This window comes from Temnothorax curvispinosus, unplaced genomic scaffold (assembly GCF_003070985.1).
Source record: "Temnothorax curvispinosus isolate PA1 unplaced genomic scaffold, ASM307098v1 QBEX01003408.1, whole genome shotgun sequence".
NCBI lineage: Eukaryota > Metazoa > Arthropoda > Insecta > Hymenoptera > Formicidae > Temnothorax > Temnothorax curvispinosus.
In genome coordinates, this window is record NW_020213188.1 from 1,108,634 (window position 1) to 1,120,586 (window position 11,953).

Below are 11,953 nucleotides of genomic sequence, written 5' to 3' on the forward strand. Positions count from 1 at the left end.
TCTCTCTCTCTTTTCTGTACCACTTTCGTTGAGAGGCGACAAAAAATGTAGGATCAATGAAGTCCATTGCTACTTTAAAAGCAAAACTTTCAAGTTTGAGAGGAAGAGAGAGAACATTCATTTATCGTATATCGGATTAAATGTGATACCTTTGACGGGCACGGATACACACACAAACGTAAAAATTTACTTTTATATAATGGTGGCGATTGAAAAAGAAAGAAAAAGAATTATTTGAAATAATATGATAAATATGTAATTGAAATGTTGAATAAGAAGATATGTTAACACTGAAAATATATGTTCTTGTTGATTTTGTTTTCACAGTTTTTATAATGCTTATTTCTTATACTAATCAGCGTATTGCGTAATTGTGCTGAAGTATCGATAAATTTACCTGGGGGATGGTATGGGGCGAGGCTTGTCAAGTGCCAGATCCGAGCTGAGGGGTGAATCGGGTCCGCGGCCGCTGGAAGCCCTGAAACATAAACGGAATTATTAGTTAAATTAGTATTCGGAAGCCAATGGTTAATGGATCGGTCGATACAGCTCTTTTATGTCCACCATCAGAGTTCAACGTTCTCTAAAGATTCGTCAATTTATTTATTTCGCGATGGAAGATCGATCTATTAAATCTCGCTATTTCGTGACAAGATTTGATAAACGCGACCTATGATTCATAAATATAAAGAATTGAATGCAACTCCAGAATACTAGTAATCCTCAAGATAGTTAAATATAATGTATAAATTAATCATAACAGATATAAACTATATATAATTTAAGTAAGACGGAAAAGTTTGAAACTACATGTTACATTTAGAATATGCATTCTTATTTCTATAGCACAATTCATAATTGTAAAAACAATTAGTTCATTCATATTTATCGATCAAAAACCTTCACTTTCTCATCTAGAGAGAAACACTATTCATATTCTTTACACACTTTCCATTTCGATTTACAACGTAATCACGCCTGCTCGATTGAAACCGAACGAGCCTCGATTTAACATTCGCGCGTGGCAGCTGATAAACGATTAGAGAGGTCCGTTAGGCACGCGCGCATAAATCTCATACGAACGAGGGAGTTTTCGTTCGAGATGCGCTTTCGCGCGCGAATCCGAGAAATCACGGCTCTCGCAGCGGGGAGTGTCGCACAAGATGAAAAGTTCGAAGACCGGGGAATGTGGCGTTGCGCAAGAGCCGTGATTCTCCATATAATGTACCTCAGTACCTCGCTCACGCGTGCATTGCGACTTCAATATTCATATTTCATCCGCCCATCGACCGGATATCGACGTTGATTCTGGCACCCTCGACGTGAGCTAACAAGTCGGGCGAATAATTCACAACCGCGGAGTTCGATGGAATAATGATTTGACAGGATAAATATATAACGAACGCGCGGTGACTGTGGAATGAAATTAGGTAAGAATAAAATTAGGAGTTTTATGTTCCGCGGAAAATGTATATCGTTATGCGTGAGAACATTGCAATGAAATGATTACGAGATATGAGAGCTCAATAGAGACAAAATTCTCACATTCGTAAGTTTTATTCGAAATCAAGTTGCTATCTGATTCTTTATCTCATTGTACAGTATTTTATATTTCCGGGAACAGGAATACGTTGAGAAAAGATTATCCAACTCATATAAAATAATTATTATTATACGTATAAATCATTAATAATGTTTCACCGCAGATCAATATTGCTAAAGCGGTTTGACATTATTCGGATTTTGTGTTAACACCTTTATACTTTCAGAGCAATTTCAGCTGTGTCGTGTTCTTTGCAGGGATTACTTAAGTAACGATAATTGCCGATTGCGACGATAGATCGCAAAGCGTCGCCGCGCGCAGCCTCGCCGTTTACGCAGATCCGCTCGACATGGTTTTTTTGTTCCTCCCCGGTCGCTCGCTTCCGTTCGCAAATCCTCTCAGACCGCTGCATTTGGAGCTCTTGGCAGCCGCTCAGACGTCGGCGATGAAATATCTAGCACGGGTGACTTTGATTTTCCATGGCGTGCGCTCGAAACGACGAGGATGCGCGGGCGTGAATATATGCGTGCGTTTTCACGCTCGTCCGCGAATGCGTGCACATATTGCTCTGAGAACCAGGAAGTCCTATTGCTCTGTATGCGTGAGAAGACGTTCTCGATACCCGGTGTTGAATGTCGACGAATGTCTAACGTAGTCGTTTCTAATGTCGAGTCAATTTTAATAGGTAAACATTTTAAGTTTAAGTTAAAATAAAGGTATTTTAATAGATAAACATATTTTAAGTTAAAGTTAAAATAAAGGCAAACTCTCATAAATCAGGGATTGTATCGTTCACGTTTGAACGATTGAAAAATCTTTTCCTAATCTTTCACGTATAATTATGCTGCAAATCTCGAGTTTATTGCACAGCAATGACAATTTATTTGAAAGAAGCGTATTTTGTAATCAACCTTAAATGAGACGGAGGAGAGTTAATAAATTCGCTTCAATTGAACACCCGATATACACATCGTTTGTGCAAGACACACATCACGCATACCCGTCGCGCGACAGCTGCATCCGTATGGAAACGCAACAAAATCTCGCTGACCCTCTTCCTCGCATTCTTACGCGGAATGAAGGGTAAGTGAATCACCCTCGCTAAAATTCTAAAATCGCCTGTTTCCGAAAAGTCTATTATGGAACACTTAGAATCACGCGCCTTGGTATTTCTGCGTGCAGTCACTAGACCTGGACCGCGCTTGCCGATGATCGTTGCACCCGGTGCACGCTGGCTAAAAGTCGACGCTCGCCCGTGATTTACCGATTTGTTGATGTTCGACGAAAGCTTCTCTCTAGCCGGTTGAACAAAGAGGATCGTGGAAGTCCGGCAATTCATTTTCCTCTCCATTGCCTCAAGCGAATAAGCGATGGTTTCAATATCTATAAATCGCGTCTCGCTTTTATTTTTAGACTGCTCTTTTAGCACCAAAAATCACATATTATATTAACGGAGCAAACAAAAATTTTTCCTATGATATATAATTTCTTTTACACTAATTTACAAAATTTAATTGCATTTAAAATTCCGCTTGAGAAATATAATTTACGTAGAATCAAGGCACAATGCAGCGGGGCGTGTAATAGTAGCGAGAAAAAAATGTTCTTGTTTTTACACGGAACCTAGTCATCGTAGTGCGTCAATCGTAATGAATTGCGGGGAGAGAATTCCGAGCTTTTCAAATCTCTTCTACAAATGTTGCTCGTTCTTTCTTCCCGCGGTAAAAGCCGCGCGAATGCATCTGAAAAGCAACCTCGCGCGAAACGTGCAGCGGCACTTAGCTACGCCGTTTATCCTCTTTTTCAGCGGCGCCATTCGCTCTCGTGTAACTTCGCTCAATTGCTAGGTCGTTAAGTCGTAACTGAGAAAGGTACTGAGAAAAAAAAAGAGAAGAGATAGCTTTGAAAAACAGTGAGGAATCGGGCAATCTCGGAACTTAACGCATTATTGCGAATTGAAATCCAACACTTCGTCAACGTCGTCGTCGTCGTCATCGTCGTTATTGTTGTGTCGTCGTCGTCGTCGTCGTATATAGTCGCACGAGAGACGCTCTCTTGCTCGAGAAACCTAATTTGTCGACCGGGAGTCGCTTTTACGTGTCGTAAAAATCGCGACGTAACGTCTTGCGACGTCAGGAAACGCGTCGGCCGAGAATGAGTTATTTCGCACTCGCCGTGTCTGTCATTCTGATGTAGCAGGGATAAAAACGACGGAAGGAGCGGGCGCCTTTGAAAGAGAGTTAACAGAAAAATAAAATCACCGCCACAATAAAAATGCTAGTCGCGTAACGACGAGATCGTAGTCGTTGTATTTCGTTGCGAAAGCCGGTTGATGTCACAATTTGAGAGTGGCTATAATTCTAAATGAGCCGCTTACGTTGCTCACTTACAATTAGTTCGTATATTGTGGTGCAAGTTCTAGATTAAATTACAAATTAAAATTTTCTTAGCTAGACTTAATTTAATAAGAAAACGTCAAAGTTTAATTAATTTTTAAATAAAAGATAAGCATCAGAGAGAGAGGGGAAGAGAAGTGAGGCAGAAAAGAAATCTTCGATTAAATATTTCTCAAGTTCGAAATCTCTTCTCGAATTCAAGATAACAGAATATAATTCAACGAATAAAGATAACTTAAACAGTCACCCAAGTGATAATTATTTTCAGTAAACGTAGCAATAAGGGCTATTTTATTGCGACTCGGTTTTAAGGGTGCAAGAGTCAACCGTAAATTTTCGACGATCGAGAGGACTCGGATGACAGGGTAAACGCACAATTTACCGAAGGAATCGTAGCGCTCCTTCTTCCTGTGCGCGCTCCGCATAACGTAATCCGCGATAGGCCTAGGTGCAGCAGTCTGCAGCCGGTAACGGTATACCCGCCATGCGAATATTCCTTGGACGAAGCCGGTATCGGATGTGCACGTGCATTAGCGAGCGTCGGATCCCTTCGTCTTCGCGTTGTAACATTATATTCCTTCTCCGCGCCAGAGAGCACGGCACGTCGACTCGTAATATGTCGCTGCAGTTCGCTCGTCGTGCAGTTCGCTAACGAGAACGTTGGGAAGGACACGTAATTATTTTCAACACATGAGTTATGTTATCGTGTGTGATATCTTTGCGAGAGAACGCGAGAAAATATTTCAATGAGTTTAGATCGAGAATGCAACTATTTATCCGCGTTATCGATGATAGTCTTCTTGTAAAATACATATATTTCCAAGAATAATGTTATCCGATTACTATCTAAATGTAGATTCTATATACCAATTAATCCTCTGTTTATATAAGATTTCGTTCAAGCTGGTCTATATCGCGGCGGGAAAGCTGGTAGTAACACAATAAATATCAAAATTTATTATCTTATATATATATAATCTGGAAATTATATTAAATTTACAATATTACGAAAATAATATTTTACAGAACAGTATCAAAACCGTTCATTAAGGAATTGTCCGTAATTGTTGCAGGCAATTAATACACTATTTCATAAATAATTCGAAAAAATTAATTATCAAATATTAATGAAGAAAATTGCATCGATTCATTACAGAATCGTCCGCGGTATAAGTAACTGTCGCAAATATCGACGCAATTTGCCAACCCGTGTAAAACCTCGGGAATTATTAAATTCTCGTGCTTGGGAATCGGATTTTGTCCTCACTGTCCATTTGTACGCGTTTACTTATGAACGAGCCGTAAGCCGGAATGTCGAATGGCCATCGAATGGTTTTGAACCAGGGTTCGCGCATTCAGGGGTGCGCACTGAAATCCCATAGAATTCCCGCGAGACGCGATCTTAACGGCCTCGAAATATTTCATAGAAGGCTGATTACCCCTCGGCGGCGACGAGATCTCATCCGGCTGGTAGCGAAAAATGAAATAATCGGCTTATACGAGCGCGAAACCTTTGACCCCTGATGCAGGTAGGTACGATTACGACGACGAACGTGAAAGCATATGTTCTTATTCCTTTTGCAGATTAATTCTCGAGTGTCCTTTTTCTCCGCAAATTCGTATAAAAAGATACTGGATTTGCGATTGCTTTGTTAAATATCACATTTTTAATATTAATCTGATATTGAATTCTTTTGTAATACGCAACGGAATTATCGAAAAAAAACTTCAATTTCGTTTCTATAGGTTACTAATTGCTGCACCTAGTTTTAGTGCATTAGTTATGTTCCTTACAAAACATGGAGGATAGATTTATTTAACTCACCGTTAAATATCATATTCGCGATTTATTGGCCTCTTGATAAGAGTAAAAGAAGTTAATCATCGAGTCGATCGATCTCCATGTTACTATCACTTACTCTCGAATTTACGTTCGATTTTAAACGGAGGGGGACATCGAACGGCGAGGAACAACGATCTTCAGCGAGCACTTCCATTCCGTTTATTAAAATCCACATTTTCTCTCTCAGCGGGGGTGACATTCGCGGTTTTATCAACCGGGAAACGCAGGATAGTAGGCAGTATAGGGATGCGCCCTTAATGCACATTTCGTGCAAATCCGCGTTCTGGAGGGTGGAAGCGCTTTGCGAGCGCGGATCGCGCGATAAAACGTGGAACATTAAAAAACGCCCTACGGCTTTCACTCTTCGCTATAAAGGGAACGGCATATCCATCCTTCTCTCGTACTCTCACAACTCCCTTCCTTTTACGCGTTTATCCATATCGCAGCTTCCTTTTTCATTCGCCTCCCTCGATTGAATCGACAGACGAAGCGAAATGCATACCTGCGATCGCGCACTTCACGAAAATGTTCGAATTATGGAAATTATAACGCGCCGAGCTATACAGATGGGCTCGAAAGCTTTTTTTCGGAGAACAGTATATCTCTAAAAGAGATTGGTGGAAAGCTTTTAAATCCAGCAGAGAGAGGTATTTCTGCATTCTATTCCGATTGAAATAATATACAGATTCAATCATATACTTAAACAATTTCGATTCCCATTTAGTTCGAATTTAATAAATGCGCAATCCACATTCACACTTAAAAGGTCAGATCATGAAATGCACCCAATTGCAGAAAACTAGTTCAATAACAGCTACGAGAAAATAATTATATGTGAATGCAGTATTCAATATATAAACATTTTACGGACATTGTAATTTTTCATTTGTGCAATTTAATTATTTATATTTCTAATTAATGAATGTGATTAATGATGCTTTCTATGATTCAATATCAATTACTTTATCATTAAATTGATATATATTTTACTTTAATTAATTTTACTCTAATTAATCTTCTAACTGTTTATTCGATTAAAAATAGTTGTCTCTCTCTTTCTCTCTCTTTTACACAACACATGTACTTGATTGTACACCACAAGTTCGTAATAAACAGTTCATAACAACCCCATCTCGTGGTCTTGTCGCAAGAAAATATTGCGCCAGTAATTCGAGGGCAATAAGGACGAGGCGAGAGAGCAGCAGAGCCGCGTAAACAGACGCATCGCGCATCGCTCGCAGAATGCACCTGCACACAGCTCGGCCACTATTTCTGGTCGCGTACGATGGCACCCGCTCGCTCCGGACACTTCACGCGCCGCTGAAACGACGTTATATTTACCGCTTCCTCGTGCCCGAGCTCGGGACGCTTCTCGGCTGCTCCTCCTCGTTCTGGGTCAAAAGTCTCGCCACCGACGACGGAACGAAGGAAGCCGAGGGGAACGAGCCGCCTCCGTGAGAACGAATTTCTTTGTCGGTGGGAACCAGCGACAGAACGCAGGTGCATAATTACCGATTTTCGCAATTAACTTGATTTACAGCTATGCAAATGTTATAGATGAAAAATCTACATTTAAAATCCAAATGAATTTAATCGCTCAAAATAATCCTCGAACAAATTGAGGACAATGTCTGAGAAATGTGGATATACGATAAGAAACTTGTTTTAAGTAATGTAAAGAGTGAAAAAATGTATTTGAACTATTTGAAATTTTGAAGTATTGAGAGTAAATAGAAATTATTAATTAAGCTCCAAAACTTGTAAAATATATTTATATGTTTCTCTCTCATAGCACGTTTTCTTCCTAAATTATTTAATGACCGTATAATAATAATCTTTAAATAATTAAAATAGAAGAATCTCTGCGGATTAATAATAAATTTTACGAATTGACACTTAAAATTTTACTTATAATAACAGAGAATATCTTCAATGCACACATGCGTTTATCTCAACAGCACTTATCTCAGCTCTCTCGTTGCGCTCAAGTCTTCTATGTTTCCTGCCATCGCATGCTGGACAACCGGGTCGACAAACAGGACTCGAAAAAGCGAAGGCCACGAGGACACGTCAGTCTCCGGTCTTAACGACCCTCGCAGGAGAAGAGGTGAAAAAAGGCTGAAGGCACGGCGACGTTGCGCGACGACGAGACATATAATATCGCGAAGGGAAGCGGAACGCTTGGAAAAACACTTTGCCCGATCTTCGAACGATAACTACTTCCGGCCGGATGTGCCACTCACGAATACCGAATATCTCTCGCTCGATGCACAGGGTGGAATGCGAAACGAAGGGCGGGCGAATCATCTTCCTATACTCCTTTCGCTCGTCTCTCATGACTTTCAATTTTACCTTGATAAACGCGAGCCGGATCGCGCGGTCGATGAATCGACAGTTTTAAAAGATTCTCTGAAATGACAAGACGAATCAAAGTATTTGAAAGCAGGATATTTGAATAAAATATTGAAACTCTGTACCCCCGTAGATTCTCTTGGCACTTCTTATAGTGCCGTGCTAATTTCGAGCTTTCGAAATTCAAGATTGAAAAACGTGACTCTCAACCCAAGACAATCAAAGGTTCTCCAAACAATAACTTTCCTGATTATACATTTTTATAATCAACAATGAGAATTATTAATCTGTTTTGTCTTACGTAACCGATCAAAAATTGTAATAAAATAATTTCAAAAAACTATTCTTATATTTTCATATATTATCCTAAGCATTTCAATTAATTTATCGCTACCACGACTAAAGGATTGTGACATGCTAAACAGAGTGCGAGTTAATTCGCATCGTCGTCTTCCGCATCGTTATTCGAAAATCGCGCAACCGACTTCGCCGTGAATGAACTATAAAAGGTCAAGCGCGAGCCCTCGTAGACACCCGTTACAGCGACAACTACGGCCGGTTTGGAGTGTCTTGCATCAGCGAATGATTACCGGTGATTGTCAGCACTCGCTAACTTACAAGCGACAATGACTTGGTCAACGGTCGGCGAGTACGCGTGACATGCAGCGTTGCATTATGCAAATGAAGACAGTTAAAGCGAATTAACGTGTATACATGAAAAATGCGTAAGTTTAACGAAAAACATTGACATTCTCTTCCTTGTCTCTATCTATTTTATTTACTCGACGTCTTTTAAGGATACTCCTCCGCGAGATGCACCGCTGAACGAAAGCGCGGTGCGTTTCTCCGCGTTCCGGAAAATCTATTTTGGAGTCGCGGTTCGCGCATCGCGGTACGTAATTACCAGCTGAATCATATAGTCGAGTGCCCGCTATAACTCTAGGCGAGGCCGATAGGCGACTCGCGGCCCGAGTCGTGACTCATTGCGCTGCTGACAGAGTCCGCCTCGCAACGTCTTCTATCCAGGTCGGTTATAAATTCGTTCTCCTCAGGGTGGACGCGGGTGGAATTTTCTCTCCCTTCACTCTTCTCGGGATTTAACGAAACCGCGTACCGGATTAAATCGAACGCACTTTGCAAGTAGCGAATTCCGCGTGTTACGTCGGACGGACAGGAGTGATTCTAGCGATCGGATTAATCGTCTTCTCGAGCTAGCAATTAAGCGCAACCCCGTAATTAAGCGCGGAGGTGCAACATATGCTCGTAATTGCCACATGCGTTGCTTTTGCTCACCAGTGATGAACTTATCACGCGCGATGCTTGAAAGAACGATGAACGATATAATCGCCGAGTATTTACAATAATTTCCAATTCAAGCCAGTTTCATCCTTCATTTCGCATTTTCTAATTAATAGTTCAAAAAAATATTTTTTAATTTAAATTTTGATTCATCCTCTAGTCCTATTTGCCCGCGATTATGATTTAAATTTTATTCCCTTTTACAAAATTCTGTTCGTAAGATAAAGTCGCTGCTATATTATTCCGTGAAATCTTAGACTGGAAATATAATACAAATACTCTTCCTGTGTATCGCAACGAAATAAAGAATTGCAAACGCGTGTTGTTTACGAGGTAGGCGTGTAAGCTGCGCGTAACAGCGGCTATTCATAATTCATAGTCTCTAGTCGATTGTGGCGTAAGATTTATATGCGGCGAGTTCTCATCGTCGGCAATGAAAATCAGATTTGTAACCGCGAAAGCTTCCGGTTGACAGCCACGAAGTCCGTCCGAGGTAATATTCAGCCATCGTCGCGGCCGTCCGATAGCATTAAACCGGCGACCTCATCGCGCCGCGTATTACTATTTGGAAAGCTGCATAATGTATGAAGAGATATTATCGCGCGACCCTCGCACACGCCGGCGTGCACGTGGCATTTCACGCGACAGCCTCTCCCAATAGCTCTCCCGCGGGACTGCTTTTTGCCGGAGATAATTATAACTCTCGAATCCTCGGAGCACCACGTGATACAGAATTAGGTATGCCATGAACCGCACCGATTGATACTTGAAACTTTTACGTCATCATTATTCTTCCGATTGTTGAAGTAAAATAAAATTCGAGCTCAGCTAGGCTTAGTTATGTAATCTTACTACACCGCATTAGCCTTGTATCAACTTCGATTCCGATCGAGTAACGATCCTTATGCAACAAAATAATTGCGGATTAGTTATTTATAATTATTTATGAACAATGCAATTAGAGGCAAATTTGCTTCAGATAAAGTAATTTTTTGAAGTATAAATGTAAATTTGTTTCCAAGTTAAAAAGTTGAATACATGCTATTCCTATAAATAAGTAAAATGTTTAAAAGTAAGATTCATTACCAAATAAGTACTTTCTTCATTGCTACATGTAATTTATACCAGAATCCATAATCATTTACTATAAGTAGTATACGGGACTAAATTCTTAAGTACAAAGATTAATATCGAGAGATACCCTTTGTGCGATCATTTTACGAAACTTACGTTCGGGGAGAAACCTTAAGACCATGCCACTCCTTTATTCTCCAGATGGCAATAAATTCGCCGATAAAGGGTTCATAAGACGCCTTGCGAAATCCTGATTCGCGGGATACTGTCCCGGATATTTGCTCGCTCGGTCACGCGAAACGAAAAAGAGGAGACTGGCGCGAATCGTGTGTATTTATCGCGCGTGGGAGGTCGACGGGATGTAATTTCGATTTTTACGCATACCGTCGAATTTCCCGAGATGCGCGAGAACGCGTTCTGGACGTTCCCGTCGCCGTTCGCGTCCTCCATTCTCGGGGGAAAACATTCGACGAGCCCATTGAAACAACAACGGCCTACCGCCCATGCCGGGGGCGAATTTATCGAGAACAATTTTCTACGCTTGCTCGCTCGCTCACTCTCCGATCGCGCTTACGTTCGTACAGAGCATGGATACGAGAGCCCGGACGCATACGGATGCGTGAGAGAGCCGCGTGGGTTACCTCCCATCCCACGCATGCACCGGGCGGACTGCTCCGCTTTATCCGTCTGTTCGAGGCGAGTCGCGCCGACGATGGTAACGACGATCGAAAGAGACCGGCTTGGAAAAAGGCGTTACGTACCTCGAAAACTGGTCGCGTTCGTCGTCGTGATTCGATAAGCCTTTTAAACGCGACTAAAAAAGCGCCCATCGAGTGCCCTTGGTGCTCGTGCTCGTCGGACATGCGGTGTGGTCCATTGGTAACACTTTGGGTGACCAAGCGGACTAGTTTTAGTACGACAGTCGCTCAGCGTATCCTCAATGGTTACGGGGCCATTGGTACCGCGGTCAATGATGCTCACGGTTGAAAATAGACTAACTATTCCGGGACAAAGAGGATTATGATATACCCTAACAGTCGTATTTTTCGCTCGGCAAAATAGCGACTCTCGTAAAAGTTCTGCTTTCTGCTTGGTCAACGGATATATTTCTACATAATATTTTTACGAGACATATCCTACGATTTATTTGTTACTTTCGATTACACGTAAAACATATCGTCGTCAAATAGAAATGGAAGAAGGAAAAATAAAAAAAAGTCTCGCAGATTCCACGAGGGTCCGAAATAACTTTACGTGATAGCGTAATTACAGATTGACAAATACCTCGTGACTCTTTACCATTGCGTAAAATCTGATTTTTATTGCATATTTTTATGCGACTCATCTTATTTTGAAAATTCCCGTACAATCACCCCTTTAAAACTACAAACGAAACTAGCGGCGATACAAACACGTACAAACGATTCCGAAACAGCACCCGTTTGC

The 11,953-nt window shown here is 41.2% G+C and overlaps 1 protein-coding gene across 3 annotated transcripts in view; it reads right to left on the minus strand.

Annotated features, from left to right (window-relative positions):
- LOC112452525 overlaps nucleotides 1–11,953 on the minus strand; it is a 197,982-nt gene that overhangs the window by 115,717 nt on the left and 70,312 nt on the right. For all 3 annotated transcript variants that reach the window (XM_025012799.1, XM_025012801.1, XM_025012800.1), the window contains exon 3: nucleotides 398–478. In XM_025012799.1, coding sequence (XP_024868567.1) covers nucleotides 398–478 — 81 coding nt within the window. The remainder of the gene's footprint in view (nucleotides 1–397; nucleotides 479–11,953) is intronic.